Source organism: Adelges cooleyi, unplaced genomic scaffold (genome assembly GCF_023614345.1).
Source record: "Adelges cooleyi isolate 19-005CV unplaced genomic scaffold, UGA_ACOO_1.1 ACOO_flye_CR_arks_rails_tigmint_CR_PRNA_247, whole genome shotgun sequence".
In the NCBI taxonomy this organism is placed as follows: Eukaryota; Metazoa; Arthropoda; class Insecta; order Hemiptera; family Adelgidae; genus Adelges; species Adelges cooleyi.
Window position 1 is genome coordinate 9,589,568 of NW_026095912.1, and position 21,355 is coordinate 9,610,922.

Here is a 21,355-nt window from a genome sequence, read left to right on the forward strand (position 1 = left end):
AGTGTTATCTAAAACGGTTTTGTTTCGAAATAAAATTTGTTTATTATCCGACGCGAGGCGACAAATCTTAATTATTCCGGAGGTTCCACAGCCATCATAATAATAATTATTGTAATGGCGTACATATATGGTGTTATTATTGTTGTCCTCCGCACTTATGGTTCACGACAAATACAATAATTTTAATCTCGTTTAACCCGAAACGGTCAACTGATAATGTAGAACGAGTATATTTTAATCATTCCGACGCGCTACCATATAATACAAGAGATACCTAGTAACTTCGGGTGTCGTTAAAAAAAATAAAATATGTCGAGTAGACGGTATATTTTTATAGTCAAGTGTCAGCGATGAAAAAAAACAACTGACGACAAATGGTACAAAGTTCAACCAGAAATGTCTAAATTTTAAATGGTTATTCCAATTGTTATTCCTTGACATATTTTTTCAAATGCCAATTTCCCTGGAATCGTTTTTTTAACAAAAATAATAGTTCTAAAAATATTTATGTGTTAAAGTAATTGAATTTGTTTTCTCTTTAAAAAGCATAAATTTATGATTCGGTCCGAATAACGAATAACTATTGACCACTATTTCGGTTTTGTTTTTTTTGCCGAATATTGTGTTATGAACCAATCTAAGCCTATTTTAAGAATATTATAATATAACACTTTCTAGAGTTATCTTATTGCAGATAATCAAGCGTGAAAAACTAACAAACGTATTGATAACAATTTTGATTTTCTTTTATACTGTACAATTTTCGGATTGATTCTGAGCACGTTATTCGGACTAAACTTTCAATACTTGGTGGTGGTTAGAGTTGGTAGTGCCTAGTGTAACTACAAACAAATTCTTACATAATACATTTATTTTGGACATTTTTGAACAAGTAGCAGTCCAGCAAAACGGGTCCTCTTTTGAAAACCATAAAGCAATATCTCTTTTGTTATGTAATGTTCATAATATCTTTTCTGAAAAACTAACTTTCCTATTAAAAAAAATGTATACCAAGAACTCGTGTAAGAACTTTTATAAATGGAATTAAAAAAACAAAATTTACAACTGTTTCGAGCACTGATATTTATCATAAATATGTCATGCACCGATAAAACCCTGATAAGGTTTTGTTTTAATAATGATAGACTATGGTCTATATTTTATTCTGAGCTGTTGTTATAGTTGTAAAGTAGCATACATAGTTTTAGGTTTTTATTAGCCCTACTGATTAATATTACTTATAAATTATGTTACTTACTAATATAAGTATATTCAAAAATCTAAACTATTAATAAATATATTGATGTTTAATGAATAAAAATATTACACCAATGGCAAATTCCTGGTAATACAATTTCCTAAGCCTTTCCTCGCCACTTAATGATATTGCGGACCCGATACTTATTACTCGGATCGCCGGCGGGTTATCTATACTCCGTTCTGGCTGCGAAGAAACACATATTATTAATTATTATTATACTTTTTCTTAAAAAAAAAATTTTTTCCCGAATCCGCCACGAGCGTACTCGCTACACAACAATAATATCATATTAGATGTGCCTACACCTACTTTTTTTTTTTACCAAACACACATACATCTATAAGTAACTCACAACGAAGGCTGGACGATTGCTATAAATGCATATACATTATATTGTACAGACAAACCCGAGCAGCAGCCGTGCCGTCGATCCATGCCCGTAAATACCTAAAGTATACCAAGGTGGTGTGCACACACACACAAACGGATATTGAGTTTTTATGATCTATAATTATGGTAACTATCTCTCCCCAATAATTATTATATTGCTGTGTGTGTGTGTGTGTGTGTGTGTGTGTGTGTGTGTGTGTATGTATGTGAATGTAAGTACATGTGTGTGTATGTGTTAAGACGACGAAAGGCGGCCGCTGTTGCGTAAGGAAACTACTGAGCCGGCAGGTAAGTTAATAGCATTGTCAGTGTGGCCCCGGGCAACAATGACGGCGGCGAACGGCTCCAATGCCGTCGTCACTGCCTTAAATGCACGTGTGTTCAACTTTGTAAAATCCCAGGTCCGACCCAGGGCTCTAACCACGTCTTAAAACATGTTGTTGTGTGTAGGAAAAACAAAAAACAAATTTGGGTCATACGAGAACCGTCGGGGAGAGGGGGGGGGGAGATATAATAACAATAATAATAACATTAAACGGAAAAGGACCAACTCATGTTGTAGGGATGTACATTATAATATTGTTTTTCTCTCCGTAATAATAGTAATAACATAAAAAAAAAAAAACCATTGTTTTTTTTGAAAATAACCGTTCGGGTACTTGTTGTCGTTATTATATATTTTTAAATATTATTTTTACATAAAAAATTATTATTAAAACACCGAAAGCCCGCTCCTAACATACTGTCCCTATACCTATATTATAATAATAACGTTGGACTGCAATTTTCGTTCGATCCGGATAAACGGTCTTATGACGCTCCCGCATTGTGTGTGTGTGTGTGCAGGTAAATGATTTTTTATAAACTTTTTAATACTCATTAAAAAACCAGAAGTCGTTAACCCGTTGCGGAGCGCCACCAAAAGGGTTGCAGACGGCGTCACTGGCTAAGCTAATGTGTTTTGTTGGGCGGCAAAGGCGTCATGCGTTTAAGGTATAAGCCCGTCGTGGTTCGCACTCGTTAAGGGAGACAAAGCTTATTAAGTCTGTTATATGTAATTACACCATAATAGCCATCCGTTTTTTATTTTTTACTTTCCTCTGTCCGCCGTCGTCCGCTAAACGGTATACGTGAATTTTGTTAATCGATTAGGTCTGTCCGACACAAATTATTGCTCTCTTATGATAATCATATTTGGATTAAAGTACACATAGTTATTATACTTAAAATAATATTTTAAACGCAGTCGCCACGGATCGGCGTCATAATAAAAAAATTAACAAAAAACTAAACAATGCCTATCAGCTAACAAATAAGGTTTTTTACTGCTGCGTCGTCGACCAAATTAAAGCTAAGTATAACAATAATAAGAACATTATTTTACTAAAAAAATGTGTAGCCAATGTTTTCAGATTATGCGTTCGACATTGAAATAGATACAGAGCATCGCTAAAAAAGTTACTATAATAATAATTAAAACTTGTCTACTTAAACGCATATTATGTATAATATCGTTGTAATACCAAGATACTATATATATATATTTTAATTATATGTTATCATCTTTAATATTATAAACTGTATACTAATGCCAGTTTGTCTTTATATATAAAAATCGTAATGCTGCCTAGGTGTAGCATGTATGTTTGAACACGACTAAATTTAAATGACTTGCATGTGAATAATATATTTTTATAAATAGAATAAACTATATTATTATGTGTACACGTATAGCAGTGGTTCGTTTTTTTATTATTTTTTTTGCGGTTGGCAGGGTCGCGGTGCAAGTCGACATTTATAGGTCGGCCAAAGTCACGCGATATACATTTACACTACCTAGTACCTACCCATAAAATTTCAACACGTTACCAACGTCATTTCGAACGAGTCGAAAAATATGTATAGTAATATATTTATTATTGTGTATAATATAATTTATATTTTTTGATAATCACAAGTCGTAGACTTGTAAGTTCTAGGTGTGTATAATACCCGTTTTACATAAAAAACGATAAACACAATATTACATTTTACCCTTTTCGTTTGATAATAATGTTATACATTTTTTGATTTTTTATATAAAATGTGTTTTTCCGTTAAACGCAAAGGCCAATAAAAAAATCATGATAGTTAAAATAATTCAATTTTATACACAAAAAAGAAACGATGTTACATTAACAGAGGTTTGGTTGCATCCGCGACAGCTAGATTTGCAAAAAACGTAAAACATCCATACCAAATTGATTTGTAACGAACACAACTTCAACTTAATTGGATTAATTAATGGCTGTGTAAAAAGAAACTATGTTCAGTAAAATATACATCTTCAAAATCTGGTTGTCACGGATGCAACCAAACTTCTGATAATATAAAATTTTATATGATAATATTTTTCTGCGTAGGTGATATATGTGAAAACAATAAAGTTGTGGTTTTTTTAAATAATTTGAAATCTAACTTATTAATTTTTGAAATTTAAATTGCTATTATGGTACCTGTTGTATGTGTGTAATAGACTATAACCAGTTGAAAATAACGACTTTTAGAGTTATTTAAGAGTAATTAGTAATTAATCAACATTAGGTATCGATATTTTTCATGGAATTTCCTTAAATTAAAAGTCGATAGAGTTAATTAAAAAATTAATAAATTTCAAATGTTGTGTTGTTTTATTTTTTGATGTTGAATTTTTTACAAAATTTTACATAACTTTGTACATTTTTTAAATATAAGTTGTAATACAAATTTATAAAAAAAACAAACTAAAAAAATATATAATTTTTACTTTTTTATAAAAAATTTAATTCACAAACATAATAAGTTTACAAATTAGCAATAATCAGCATAATGTACAAAAACTATACACATATAAATCTTAGGAAAGAGTAATTTTTTATTTATTTTTTTTTTATTTATTAAAGAGTATTTACAATCTATGCTGCAAGGCACAATAAGCAAATAGTTACATTGTTATATATACAGAGAGTGGGGAAAAAAAATAAACAAATAGAAACGGTGATTTGGTATGAGGAGGGAGGCTATCCAGTGATAGAACCCAACGTGATTTTTGTTCTAATTATTTTTAATTAGATTAATTTGAATTATTGTATTAACAGATCTCGACACCAATGTCTTCGGAGTCGGCGAGGTGGATTTCCGGGGAGTGAATTAGAAGCAAGTTGAGATATGAAAGGGTTAGAATGAGTGTGTAATTTGGAATGAAATTTTTTGTAGCGTTTTATGGCTAAATGGTAAGAGTAATTTACATAAACTACACATGATGATTCACACAATGTGTCAATATATTCGTCGTGTATGTACGTTTAACTTTTAAGAAACCATTAAAACTGAGATAACATAAAAATGTTTCAATTGTTATTAGATAATCAAATAATATTTTGATTGAACATATCTGTAAATTCAACCAAGTGCTTTATATATTTTGTAGTCTGACAATAGCCCACGTGCAAAAAACATGGTTAATACAGGCATCATAGAAACTATAAAATTTAACGAATTATAATTTACAAAACGATATTTGTATTCTTAGTTCCATGTCGTTTCTTAGCTAACCAATATTGTCGTTTCTATGATCAAATGGCAAAACGTATTCATAATTAATATCTGCGGTTATAGCTCTGGCTTAATAGCTCAACAGTTTTGTTTTGCTGAATGGTAGAATCGTTGTGTGTATTTTTTTACTTAATATTTTTTTTTAATTTACTCTAGCTTACTAATAATTGCTTGTAAATGTTTAATGAAACGCATGACCACTTAATACCTTCCTACCTCAATACTTTACACACTATTAAAAATTATAATTATATTCTATGAGACGTTTAACGTTTAATTTTTTTTTCGTATACAATGTTTCTATACAGTTAATCGATTTCTGTACACAACTAAGCATTTATATCTGTTATAATAATAATTTTATATCCTCATCGTCCTCCAATATATATGCTACAGTATAAATTCTTTGTAATATGATAATGATTTCTTTAACCAGTTTTGCATCCATGCAGCAAAACAGTCTTATGTACTGCTAGTATATATTATATTAGCATAAAATACATTTTTTTTCAATTTCAAACACAATGTATAAGGTGTATAATCTGTGGCCGATAAAATTTTGCTCGACATGGACTTTATGTTTTCGCTACCGACCGTAAGCGTCATTGCACGTTCAACGGGTTGTTTCTCTTTGTTTTTATTGTGTTTTAATAACAAGTTGTGCACATACGCGGTGTGTGTATATTATGTATGTATTAATTTTTGTCTTATACCTATCTTCTTTGTATTACTACAGCCAGTAGGCACACACGTCGCACAAAGCTACTTACGACCGCACATCCCTATATATATAATAATATTGGACGCTAATAAAAATATAATATTATCTTGTATATCTACTGGCGTTTTAGGTAGAACACAAGTAGCATTAGCTGCTGTATAAACGCGGCAACCGATAAAACCAGAAGCGCTTGTTCTTGCCATAATGTTATTATGATTATTTTCGTTAACCCGATGACTCGTGTAAAATTATATATTATAATATTATTATGTTGGCCGACAACAAAGTATTTCGTTTTGAAGCCCTCCGGGGCGTATAATATCTATCACTTGAATTTCATGAATGGCGGATGAAGGCAAAACCACATAAACATACATATACTCACTGTTCAATTAAAAATTACTTTGATAACAATAAAAACTATGCATAATATTTAAAATCAATAATTAGTTACCATGGGCTCGGAGGCTGTATCGGTGAACAGTTAAAGTAATCCAGTAAAACTACTGCGGTTGTAGATGTTAAATACCTATCACTTCAGGCCATAATTCTTATTCACTGGGCCCATAAGTTCGGGATCTGCTGTGTGCTCACACTTTGCGATCATTGCCCGAGTCTGTTCACATTTAATATAGAATACTGGTTTGCTGTTTAATTATCATTCAATCCAAAATTTAAACAGTTTAAGCATCTCCCGAGCCGTTGCAGACAGCCCTAACTGTTAGCGTAGTATATATTATAATGTCAGAATATAAGCGTTGGGTTTCGTTGAAATCAGAGATAATGAGTAATTCAAAGACGTGGACTGTAGTGTATACATTATAAGAGTGTAAGGTAAATTGGCGGCAAACATTTTATAATTAGACCAATGCGCCGAGTAATTGGAGAGAAACGATATTAATACGAAGGGAGCAATATGATCTGAGTGACAAAGAAAGGGGTACAGTGTTCATTGCCCATGCTGCCCTTTGGCGCGTTCGACCAAAAGCTAATAGGTAGGAAGGATTACTCAGTAAGACAAATTATTATTATTACTTATTATTATTCTACAGCCGGAAAGTGAAGTTCGATATACTAGACATACATACAGCTTCACAATGGCTATCGCTTTTAGAGATATAGTATTATTATAATTATTTACGCGTCAAATATTAAGTGCAAATAATTAACATAATAGTAATATTGTATCATTAGTGAAGAGTGTTAAGATTAAAACACAATATAACCATACAAAATTATCTAATTTTCAAACATCGTCACTCAATAAACACAATTAAATTAATTTATTAATTTATAATCGAAACGCGCGTTGATTAAACTTCATGATAATTTATTGTATTATAATATAGCATGTAATAAATGTTATTTTTATTAAAGTCTATTAAACTTTGAATTTATTTAATAAAGCAAACGGAGATGAATTTACTTCTACCGCAGTTAGGCATGTACCTAATATGATTCTTCTAGCCAAATACGTTTTGTTGGTTGTTTAGCGCTGAGAAATATATTTTCAGGCAAAGTTAAACAAACTCTGCCTTTACAAACGATGCGAGATTATATTTTATAATACATTATATTTAAAATAGGTTATGTTTTGTTTAATCTTATACGATAGTTAAAATTTTTTTTTTTTTGTCAACCTCTTGTTCCGCCATCGTTTGAACGGTACATTACATATACTATTTATATATATATATAGTCATTGTGGTATTGTGTTCTCACTTCTCAAAGACTACTAGCCCGGCTACATGTATATATAAACGAATGTCCATGATATTTTTAAATTATGTAAAAATACCTCATTATGAATATTTTCAATTGTTTTTTTTTTTGCTTGGTATTATATTAAATTTCATGCTGTCACGAGATATAAGTATGTGTATGTGTGTGTGTGTGAATATATGCGTGGATAAACTAAAACCTTGGATGTTTCAGTCGAGTTGTGGTCCGCCTGTGCACGAAACAAAATGGCCAAGTATTTATCCGTAGGGTTTTCTCTCTCTCTCTTTCTTGTTAACCTGATAATGTCGGCTTGCCTCGGTCCGTTTCGCTCGCACACATGACACACGTCATACTCACGCTCTCCTCGTTCATGTATATCCTATAATATATAATATTATATACCTACCTATATCCTACACCCCATGTACAATACATGCCTCGCGTGTGTTTCGCTCGAGAAGAACTCCTCGTAGAATAATATACACATGTCTGACTGTGTTTGTGTGTGTATTTGTACCAACCGTATAATATTAGACAAAGGCATTTATGTAGTCCCAAGACTGTATAATAACCATGTATGTTTTTGTACCGCGTGCGTTTTCCGCATAATGGCAGTTTGGATATACACGGTTGACGTTTAGCAGATGTACACAGTCAAACGGTTTGTTTTATAAAGCAAAAAAATGATTTAATAAAATAATGCAAAATCCGCATTATGTGCTTTGTACCTACATGTATTTACATAATTTACATCACTCTTGTGTTTAAGCGCGGGCTAGAACAATTAGGTAGGTATTTAAATCACAAATAGTAGCTTCCTTTACGCCAGTTTGTTCATATACAATCTATATATAAGACATTTATAGATCAAATTGACACGATCGATATTTATTGAAAATAATTTTCTGTGAAATATTGCCTATATGTTGCCCCTTAATACATTACTCGGTGTCCTAACAGTACCAAGCTTAGATAAATCTATAATTTGTGATCGTCTCTATCCATCAAATTTTAATCGAGGGAAAATCAAATAAACATTTGTTTAATCAACTGAAAATAAGACTATTAGCGAACTAACGTTATTACAGCTTTTTAATTTCACTTAACCTTCCGGCCAGCTTGTCTATTTTATTGTGGTGAGAAAACAATCAGATAACAACACTCGGTGTTGTCATTAAGCGAATCAAACGAATTATAAGCAAAAACGGTCTAAAATAACGGAGAATTAAATCGTTTATAATGGCTGTACATAAGACAATTTTGGGCACGCCTAGCACAATATTTTTTATCGATTATTTTTCAGTCAATGTTAAAATAATTTACATGCGTGAAATAACCTTTTTTAAATCTAAGTCTTCCCTCGTAGCGCTATAACGCTATAATATTAGTGGAAAGCATATTTCTTGGAGTTCAAAATTTCAATATCCATAAGTGCTATTGGACATCATTAGACAATAACAATGGTGAACGGCAAAGTGCGTTGAAGACTGGGAAACTTCATAGTCTATATTATAATACTGGTCGTACTTGAGGTAACTTCTCAATCAACAAAAGTTTTCCCGCATGACGTCCTGAAATTCATATCGATATTTAACAACTGCCAATGAAATTCTAAATGATAATTAAAATATTTGGTCATTATTTACCAAAAGATACAAAAATGTTAATGACGCCTAAGATTGTCTAATGTCTTTGTCTAATCAAAAATTAATAATATGTTTTAAATCAACAACGTGTGGCGTTATCAGATCAGAAACAATAATTGCGGAATGCGAGCGCAATGCCTTTCCCGCCCAGACCGGAGACAGCCAAATGTAATTTTTGCTCTAATGTGTAGCGCTTGCGAGTCGTTTCACGCCCATTCAAGTGGGCTACAAAGTAAATTATTATTTTTCAAAATACCATTACCGGGTCGCCGAGCATTGGGCCGTACAAAGGCAACGCGATCTCAATGATATAAATTGTGTTTTACGACCAAGGTCGTTGCCGACACTACTCGGCCTCAACCTTCGAAATGCTTAAGTATTCGTGCCCCCTATTACGTACGTTCCGACTACAATATAATAATTACAAAAAAAAAAAAAATACTATTGCCGAGGATACGGTCGTGTAATAACAGCCGACGTTGCGTTGGTGCAAAAATATGACAAATCTTAGAACACAGGATATTTGCTAATATATTAATTCAAAGTCACAACCACTCATTAATGCTGTGCTCGTAAACAATGGCAGATTAATAATCATCTTTTATAACGTAGCCGACGTACTTACGTACGGTAAGACGGTCATATAGTCCTAAGACGTCGAGTTCTTGATTTCTTGAATCTAAGAAATTTTGTCCCCAAATGAGTTGTGATTGTTTTCCAAAAAATATATACATCGAAAACCCAATGACGTAGACTTTTAAGCGGCTATAAATTTTGGAAACTGTGAGGTCGTACAACATACATACATGTATAGGCTTTGTGTACAAACAAGCATTGAAATTTGGTTTAATTTTACTAAAAAATACATTACTCTGGGTAATTTACATAATCTCCGAATGCAGTGCTTGTGAGCTGACACGCGCCCCGTGGTTTTACGGAATAATTATATTATCATTTGAATACTAAACGCGAGTCGACACGGTCAAGTCGTAAATTCCCTCCCGTTAACCGTTTACGATTAACAAAAAAACTATAAATACTAGGTCACATATTATACATGTATGTTGTACCCGTAATAATATTGTACAAGCGTCGGTCAATATAATAATCATATGTTAACTACGTAAAACGCTGTGTGGGCGTTTGACAACCGCCCCGACTTGGATTTGACAGTATCTATGGTAAATACGGACGGAGTGTGGATAAGAAAGTCGTTTTGCAACGAAAAGAAAGATGCTAAAAAGAGGCACGGTATGGTGCAGTAGACGCCTTGCCTATTGTAGCAAACCACAGACACGTACTAACTGATCAATAATTTAAAATGGTTGTGATAACAACAAGAACTCTGCCTGTTTAAAATCAATTAGTTACCATGGAGTCGGAGGCTGTACCGGTTAGGTAGTGGGTATTTTTATAAACTCTACAGATAACTCCTGATCACATTGCGTCGTCCTTCGGGCCGGATAATTCTTATTCATCGGGCCCAACGGTTTCGGAATCTGGCGTGTGTGTACATTTTAAGATCATTGCAAATATAATGTAGCTTTTTAAGACCAACAACAATTGTTATACCTAAGATCAAATCAGTATAGCTGGCTAATATAGCACAATATTTACACGTAGGAATATAATATATCTGTATTAATTTTAAGGGTAGGACCTACCACGGGTGCGATTTTAAATTTGATAGGTCTTTAGCACCAAAATGTATTCACACTTCCAAGGTGTTATAATATTTGATACTCCATGATCGAATGTGCATGGGTTTTTAGCTTTGTGTTATTCGGCGACTTTACTTCTATTTGAAATCTAGTCGCGCCTATGCCGTGGTCCGTAAATGACGTGACCGGTTTGACGGATAGCACCCACGGTCGTCTGCTTCCAACACATCGTGTGAGGTGTATACATGTAGGTGTAGTTACATGACGTGATTGATTCGGAAGTATCTGCCAATCGCACGAATTTTGTTGAACGCTACAATCACCGGTCGGCGTTACCGTGGGATTAATTTCTTTTCTGCATTATTACATCATCATCCGGCATTACGAATGTGTCGCTAAATTATAGAATATTTTCCTACCGCGTCGCCGAGAAGTAAAAATAAAATAAAAAATAACATAACATTATCATGTGCCGCAATCGACCGACGTAGGCACACCTACGTCCTTCGAGTTGATTACAAAAAAAAAAAAATACATGAAACACGACGTTATACGATTACCAATTATTTCCTACCGTTAACCGACGACGCAAATGATAAACTGGTAGTTCCAATGCTCAATACCAGCACAGGAGATAGGTAATATGCTTATTTTATTGCTACGAAGCCAACTTGAGGTGGTATAAGTTTTGCAATGTTGTGTTTTAGCTTTGATTCGGAGCGGCGTTGCTATTTTTTTATTTGACTGCACCCACGATATCTTTTTCGATCCAAAACACTGTTTCTGCATTATAATTAATCGTACCTAGTTAGTGCCTTAAGATATTTTCAGCCAACTGGTGACGTTTAACCTAAGCTCACTTTGTTATCGTGACAAAGCCCATCACTTTCTCCACAAACCTCAGCCAATACCATAGGAAAAAAATTGAAATTTTGACTTGAAAAAAACCATGCACGTTACAACTCACAAGATAGCATTATATAAAGTCTATAATGATGCATTCAGCACAGCGATTTCGATAAGCTTATATAATTTTCTTGGGCGTGAGCTGAGAAGATAATAATTTTAAAATTTTGTTTTTTTTACATGGTGATTTTCTTCTTCTTTATTTAGATTAAAAGTGACAGGAGTATTTGGCTGATAGACATTAGGTTAAATGATAATTTAGTTAGGTGCATTCTTCTTTAACAGCCATTACCACAAGTATTTTTTTGATTTTGAAAAATTCACCTAGGAAATTTAGAACGAAATGACAATTGGGGAGACTGTGATTAGATATTGGTTAGATGGGATAATACTATCAATTCCAATTAAATATTTGTGTTATGTTTAAATACCTACTGTTTAAAATAATTATGGTAAACCTTGAACCTTCCAAGAATGCAGCCTTAGAATTTTTTTATGAAAAACCTCTAATACCTTGTCTTTGTTTCAAGCGTAATTTATAAGCTCCTCGTTTGTTGTGCGACAAGAAATAGTAAGTCTCAAAATTTACTATTCAGTTAATTACATCGATTTTACAGCACCGGTTGTGATAGATAGTACTATATAATAATAACTTGTATGGAAAGTATACAATCATTGCGACAATAAACACAATTTACCAGTTGACTGCACTTATCCGCCATCACACGTGTCGCCTGTTAACTATATTATTATGATGTCCATATTGCCCTCTTGTCTGGCTCGCCGTAGCAGGCAACCCTTATAAATGGAAAGTCTAACTTGTAGTGGGTAAAATCGATAAAAGCTTCAATGCCATTAACGTGTAATTAGTCGTCATTCAACCACTTCGTTAACAATATCACTAGGAAAGTGACAATAATATTATGTTCAAGTATGAAACATACAACATAACTTTAATATAATAATATTAAGCCCTACTAAAGCCCAAATAGGCATGAAATAAACATCATCGTTAGACCATGTCTCTGCGGTATTGTAAATCAAACAAACAATTGAAGTCCAGCGAAATAGCAACATAATAAAAAAAAAATAGGCAAGAATTAGGCAACATAGCATAGGTCTTAAGTATATTTAATACTCTTGTTTTCAATTATAATACTCAAGGTCAATGCCAATAGTATTCTGCAAGAGAACCGTCAGAATAATCTTGCTAATTTAAAATGAATTGTTGTATATTTAATATGGTATATACGAATTCACTTTCAACAATGCTTAGAAAGTAAGTAGTTTAACTTAACATAATTATTTATATATTTAAAAAGTTAATAAGTTAGTTGACTTTAAATATTTAACGTGACTAGTTATAAACTAAGTTTTGTTTATTTCGGTAATAAAATAAAAAACTGAATCTTATGCGGTCTTTCTCATCCATCAATCAAGTAGTTTTGTTCCTCAACCCGGCTTCTACTTAACTCATGTAAAATAAAAATGTAAATTAGAAACATTTAATTTAAATTATATCTTATAGTAACCTAAAACAAGTAAAGCTAAGAAGAAGTTGACAAAATCAAAATGAAAAAAATTGCTTTTCAAATTTTGAAATTTTTCACCACGGGGCCTCAAGAGAAATATTGAGGCAACAGCAATTTATAAAACATTATTTTTACATTAAAATGCATCAGGGATGGGTCAGTCCCCTCCTACTCTAGATTTCTCAAGTATCTTGACAGGTATCCGAATTGAATTCATATCGAGTTCAAGTTAAGAATACACGGTTGAGTTAATATTACATAATTTGTTTTTTTTCTTTATTTGAAGTATACAAGTGTAGTACAAAAAATATATATGACGACACAAAATATTTATAGACAATGAAAGCATGAGTAAGAGAAGTCGCCCGCCGACTCTTATGTGTTTCGATTCTTGTACTTCTAAGGAGAGAAACGATAACAGCACCACTTCCTTTTTTGCCTTTTGGCAGGATGGTCGGGCATATTTGGTAGTGAACAGTTTTGTACAAGAATATTAGGATGATTTTCTAGGGAATTGTGATTACGGGAGTAAAGTTGTTTGGCGGCTCGGAAGACAGTTTTGATTTGTAGGTCTGTGTGTATAATTTCAAGTTAGCTAATGTTGTATAATTAAAAATAAAGAACGAATCGTCAAGTTAAAAAGCGAAATTATTCAACGCGTTAATGTCCCGCAGTGTGTTGAATTTAACAAATAGGTATACATAATTTACTGCCAACCTGATGGCCTCTGCTGAACCGTTGACCCGACCGACGAATAAACCCAATAAGTTTTTGTGTGAGCCGAAAAAAAAATAACCTGTGTTCACACGTGCCATCGCCGCCTTTGCGGAAATCCAATATATGGCCTGTATAAACACAGTGGGCAGGTATATAATATTATAGCTATACATAAATAATAATACCGCGTGTGAACGGACACGAAAGCGAACGGACAAAGCTGTTCGGGGCATTAAATATTTCAGCTATTCCAAATACCGACCGAATGACAAATAATATACTACCCAAACGACAACCCCGTCCGTCGCGTTATGTTTAAGCACACATTGTATAGGCGGTATCCGCCGCCGCCCGGTGTGTGTCCCTCGTGTTTTGGCTGTTGAATAATTAATCGGCGGGCCGCCTACTAATCCCTCGCAAAGGGGCATGGCCACTGCAACTTATATATACATCCACCAGTTCTACCTTTGTGGAAAAAAAAATGTCATGCTTTGAATACATACAATTCTGATGACACACACGCGTGCTGCACGTGCCTATACGATGAGGGCTACGTGACACGATCGACGATTTTTGAATTGTGTACAAAAATCCTCTATCCGCCACAAAAGTTTTAAGACTTGGGTTTTAAAAAAAAAATTTGTACGGTATATAATGTCAGCTGCGGTTTATTATAGTATATTGTATTACCACATATATTCTGGGAGAACGTCCCAACACCTATATTTTTGTTAGGGCACAGACTATATGAATACGGATAGCTCACTCGGCACATGTAAGAAAAAACCATAACTCAAAATGAAATCAGTGTGACCAGATTGGCAGATTCAAACACAACATTTTATAATATCACAATAAAAAAATTATCTAATCAGTGGTAATATAGTCAGTTATTATGCTTAAAATCTTATGATTAATAATGACTTGTGCAATAGTATTGTAAAATAATATCGAAAAATAATGTGAATTTGAAATTATTATTTGAATATATTTTACCAAATCAAAATCAAATTGTATTTAGTAATTAGGTTTTTATTTAAATTAATTTTTATCTTTATTTAAATAACGTCCATGTGTGTATTCTAATGATACCTTACTACCGTTGGTTTAGTCGGAAGACGTCTACTTGACCATATTTTCAGTAAGGGGCCACACAACAATAGCATTTATTAAGGTGCATTTTTCTATGTGCAATTTTTAAATTCTAAATAATATGTGTATTATGTATAAATTAAGTTTTTTTCGCTAAAAAGTATTATAAATATATTGGAATAGGCTAATTATTGATAACTACATTGTATTTTGTTGCTGTAACAACACAGTTTCAACAGTTTAAGAGATGAAAACCCGTATTATAGGTACCTACTCTGAACTTGCGCTACCCGCTGCTAAAGGTCGATTGCGTTTCCAGAGAAGTTAGTGACTTACGGTCAGATTCAGTTATCGATCTCGTCTTTGCTTCTACATGAATCTTAATGCATTACACATAGACACACGTTAACCGTGTGTGCTACACTTGCACCCTATTGCGTCGACTCGACAGCGACGTGGATTTTACGGGCCACCGGTCACCTCGTCGGGAGGAGGTCCTGCCAGCCATTGAGCGAAATTCCTTTGTACAATTAATAATAATCGAGTGGTTCATTGTGCGTGTGCAGTGTATGTATGTGTGCTGTGTTCGAAAATGTTGTACCTACTTATAGGGCGACGGTGGCGGGCACGTGACTCTTCGCACAGAGGGCTAAGCGCACGTACCGCCTACGGTGCCCCGTCGTCGCCGCCTTAGGATTAAAGTTCATTACTGGCAGACACCCTGTATTGTTAGCGTTCACTTCAATACAGTATAATATAATAATAATAATATTATTATGTATGCTGTACTCGGATACGTCGGCTCCTGCACTCGTTAGGCCGGTACAACGTGAAAACGTTGAAGTTTATATGAATTACTGAAATCGTTGGAAAGAGCTAGGGCTCGAGTTCCAGGCACAAGTTTCTTGTGCCTGGAATCGTGGACTTGGCTCAAAAAAGCTGACACCAAACAATTATTTTTAAAATTTATATAATGCGACCATATAATTAGTTGTGTATAAAATTTGAAAAAAACTTGAGGTTTCTACTGATTTAGATCAGAAATTTTTCTCTGAACCCGAAACAGTTAAAAACAAAACGAGCCAGAGGTATTATAGTTTGTATAGAGAAATGGCGACGGAGAAGCGTGGAAGAGATTGGAGTAATGTCACAATTGTGTCTTCACGGGAAAAATAAATGTTGAATGTCTTTAACATTTTGCCAAAAAAGTAATATTAACAAAAAAATTAAACCATGTTTGGTAGGAAGAAGAAACAAAGTTGTATTTAATATATATTATCATAATACTTATAATATAAGTAAAACGTGAGAAATATTTCAAATACTACGACAATATTTTGTACCTAATATTCTTCAAACGTTTGGTATCCTTATATAAAACATGATTTTTATATACTTTAAAAGTAATAATATCCTTAACAATATTTAAAAAAAAAATGTATATATTTTGCTTGCTACCTGCCGCAGATCTAACAATACCCATCAATTAGCCCAACAAGTAATTAGAGTACTTTTAAAATCATTATTTTATAATAATATATTACTGCGTCGAATGCAATTACCTCATTGTGACATTCGAACTTGCCAACTGTTTTTCTTTTTAATGATTTGCATGTGTCATTTAAAAATAGGTAAATATTTTGTTCCTAGAAATTCATTTAGATCTAATCTCATGTGCATGTCAATAATATTTTTGTATTTTCGAATTCGTCGCAATTATACATTATGCCGGATGAAACGTATTATTAGTTTGTGCAATTTGCATACGATATAAATGCCGCTATCGTTTGTGATATAACTACATTATAATTCACTGAAAGAATTACTCTGGACTAATTTTCTGCATTTGTATACACTATACATTTTGGGTTTAAATTGTGTATGTGTTTTTGTGTCCAAGTCTACGATTAAACGTTTTTTGGCCATCCTTCTTAATGTGAAGGTGTAAAGTCTTAAGATTTGTCAAACGTAAATTGCATGGCCTATGGGTTCGAGTATTAGTTTAAGTTGTATTTACAGCTTTATTAAATTGTGTTGACAACGAATATTATCATTTGATTTTCTTTACTTTAACTCATGCAAATGTGGACAGCCAGTAAAGTTTTACTATTTCATTTTCTTTTCTTTTTCCAACGTTTCCAAGTTCCCGGTTTCATATATTCTTTGATCTTAGGTCAGCTTAGACGTTTAAACTATTGTTTTTTCTCTACTGATTTCCCAACAAACTTTTAGACGGTCTTAGTCATGCGCATATGTATATTATAATACATAACCGTTCTTGTATAATAATTGTCAATGACCTACCTTAACCTATGACCATCTTTTTAGGTTCTTCTACTATTTTTGTTCCTTTCACATTTACTGTCGTTGAACTGTAAGATGGAGTTAATTTGCATATTTTTTAAGCCGTTTATTAACGTCAGTGCGAGTAAAAAATAATATTATGTAGTCGGCGAACGTTAGGTACAATCTTGTATTGTTAAAATTGGCGATTCGATCACCAACAGACAACAGTGTGTATAGTGCATAAGTGGATTAAGTGTACGAGTGCAACATAATATAATAGTGTTGTATACAATATGTAATTATTGTATTGTAAAATATATAGCACTCTCTTATTGGAGTGCACATGATCGCGTTCGTTATGAAATTAATGTAACCGGCATACATATACACACGCGTATATAATACATATAATGATAGCATAATGGCCAATTTGGTATAATGACTAGGTTACTCTCTGGGTTGATTCCGAATAATATATACATAATGTGAATATTGCCTCGCACGTTCACAAAAAAAATTATATTGAGGTAGGTAAGGAGCACGACCATCCGCTTTGGACTAAAACCGCGGCTGTCGATTCCAAGTCGACCGTGCATATCTTCGCATACGATTACGGTAAAACTGTGTAATTATAATATGTATAGTATAATTTATAATTGGCTCATCAAAATATTAAACAGCGTAAAAACTCATTATCGCGTGTACGGCCGTTGGAAATATGTATAAATTGAATCGTTTTCCATTTTCAACAAAATAACGCATAGGTATAATATAAAAACAATGGTGCAGTAGTATCAAATGAGAATTATTAGTATGCCATTAAAAAAAAACGTCGAAGAACAATCATGATTATTTGTTGTTGTTTTTGTTTTCATAAATATTTAACAGATTCGGCACGATACGGGTCAACGTTCTGTTTTGTTAATTAATTAGCATTTTAGCATAACACTATAATATAGCTGTTTCACATAGCAATGGTCTGACGCTGATTTTTTTTAATGAACACAATATTATACTTTTTTTAGCTTCGATGCGTTTTTGAATATATCAATCGGCAGAGGTAAACGATTTTTACACAAAAGAGTTCAACACAACAATCGTTCGGTTATACCCATTTTGGATTTTTCTAAAGCTTTAAAAATTTACCGTTAACATTAAACACGTGTGCTTGCATTTTCAATTAATTAATTACAGTATAACTATCTTCCTATTTACAGACGTTACTCTGGAATGCCTAAAGATAGGTACAATTTTGTATTTTAATTAAAATAATATAATCCTTAAGATGTATAACCCTTAAGACCGTAACCTTTAAAATTTTGATATGCAATATGACGCGAAACGAATTGTTCTTTTTATAAATAATATTAATAATCAATTTTATCTCTGCCCTCTACTCTAAAAATATAACGAACAACGTTCATATTTTAAATTTATTTTCTAATTGAATAAACTGGTAAAATGCAAATTAAATAAATATACATAAAGCAGCAAATCCGAATGTTGAAAAGTAAAATGAAGAAAAAGGCAGAGGGAAAAATAATCAAGAATATTATCAAGAAAAAAGAAGTATAAACTATCACGGTTATTTGTTTTTATTGACATTAAGTGCTATGAGTTATGACTGATATTGTTTTTCATTTGGGTGTGTACTTATGAACGTGCCCTCAAGATTCTACCCAGAAGACCTCGGAAAAACAAAACATTACTCCAGCATTTATTTACGGTTGGGGCACTTAACATAGGCGAAATCAAGCGGCAAGATGGCTTAGGCTCTTCCAAAACCACGACAACCTCTACATAGAATTTAAAATTTTCTCTCTGGTTGTGTATAATAATATGTTATTTAAATAAATAATTTATTCTAGTACTTAATTTTAAAAGTAAATATAAAAATTGATTTTTTGACTAGGTATCGTCCTAATACAATCTTAATTCTTTTGTTTAATTTATAAAATATAATTGAATTTTCTAATCACTGTATCTCCTTTAATGTATTGAAAATATAACAATAAAATACTTGGTACGCTCTTATCTAATACTAAAAAAACTAATACTAAAACCAACCTAATATTTATTCTTTATAGAGTTCATCCACGAAAACCCATTGAAGTTTAAGAGATTTGGAAAAATGATAATAATATACCTAGTACTTTTTTTTGGTAACGGGGATAACCCCAGTGCCCCCCCCCCCTGGATGTGCTCTTGTACATAAAGTGATATTTCTTAGTTCACTTATAGTACCTTTAAAGTTCGATCGGCGAGTCGTCATTATTATTATAATTTTTTAACATGGATATGTTATTATGTTGGATTATGAATAGAAGAATTTTCATGACACCATTTTCACGTTACACTTTCACTTTCAGTTAGAGATAAGAGATAAATGATAAGTGTTAAGAGATAACATAAATCCACGATTCAATGTTTTTCCGCGGAGCGGGGAAAATAATTAGTTTTTTTTTTCTTCGTGTTGTCATGACGTCTTTTTATTATTTTCAAAAAAAAACATTTTCGGTTATAAAACGAACAGATACACGTCTGTATTAAAATCGGCGAACAGTGCAATTTGATTGGCAATCAAAAAAACATTGTATTGTTTAAAAGTTCCGTGCAACGTCTACCGGATTGTTTGCAAAACTGCAACTGGCGCCGCCGCCGTGAATTTGTACGATTTTTCGTTGGGCTTTTCTGGTCGGGCGCGGTCTTCTGGTTACCTTGGCGGCCAACGGATGTTGCACCAACGCCGGCAGTGTGATGAAAGTGCAATTGGCGTTTCTGTCCACGGACATCACGGCTCCGGGATACCTTCGCCGTTTGTAATTCGGAGCGCTGAAAACGGTCACCAGCCGGTAGTCCGCAAAGTACTTGTAACCGCGGCGGACGCACTGGTGCGCCCTGACCACCAACCGGAAGTCGAACCGGTTGAGAAAGTCGACCACGCGGTCGGCGCCGAACTCGTACGACGTGTTCCTGTGACTGTTCCGGCGCCATCCCCGGACGTCGGAACACGGATCGGCCCACAGCAGATCGCACATGACGCCCCGCCTGGGCACCCGGGCCGGCCGCCGGATCTGGTCGATCTGCCGCAAATGTCGCAGATGCGGGCTGAGACCGCCGTGCACGCAGAATATCTGCCCGGCGACCACGGCGGCCACGGGCATCCAGTCGAACGCCCGGTTGAACGCGCGCCACACCCGGTGTCCAGACCGGCGGCCGTACTTCCGGACGCACTCGTCGTAGAAACCGTACCGGCGGTTGACGGACGAACTCTCGTGGTTGCCCCGCAGCAAGTACACGTTGTCCGAGTACCGCGTTTTCAGGGCCAACAGCAGCGTTATCACTTCGATGGACTGCGGACCGCGGTCCACGAAGTCGCCCAGGAACAGGAAGTCCGAGTCGGGCGGGTAGCTGGTCAATTCGAACAGTCGCAGCAGGTCGGAGTACTGTCCGTGTATGTCGCCCACCACGATTATGGGCGCGTGCAGCTTCAGCAACATGGGCTGTCCCATGAACGCCTGTTTGGCGGCCGCGCAGATGCCGCGGATTTGCCGTCCCTTGCGAACCGACCTGCCAGAGCCGCTCAACAGCTCGTCGATAATGCGTTCTGAGCAGGCCATGCGGACGGGCACACAAAAGACAGCGACCCGATTAATATACAGTAAAACAATAACGATTTAACTTCCTAAGCGACGCCACAGTGCAATGTTTAAACAAACAAAACCTGGCCAAAAACATTTGGTGGGCTTTTTACCGAGTTGAAGCGAATAATTAAAATAACGATGCTAGTTGTTTTAACAGTTGACATATTCATCGATTGCAATTTGAATTATTTTATCAAAGGCATT

The 21,355-nt window shown here is 34.2% G+C and overlaps 1 protein-coding gene across 1 annotated transcript; it reads right to left on the bottom strand.

Moving 5' to 3' along the window:
- Nucleotides 1-20,107: 20,107 nt before the first annotated feature.
- LOC126837036 (uncharacterized) lies at nt 20,108-21,127 on the bottom strand. The gene has a single exon (XM_050570757.1). The coding sequence runs from the start codon at nt 21,125-21,127 to the stop codon at nt 20,108-20,110; it is 1,020 nt and encodes a 339-aa protein (XP_050426714.1).
- Between the last annotated feature and the right edge of the window lie 228 nt (nt 21,128-21,355).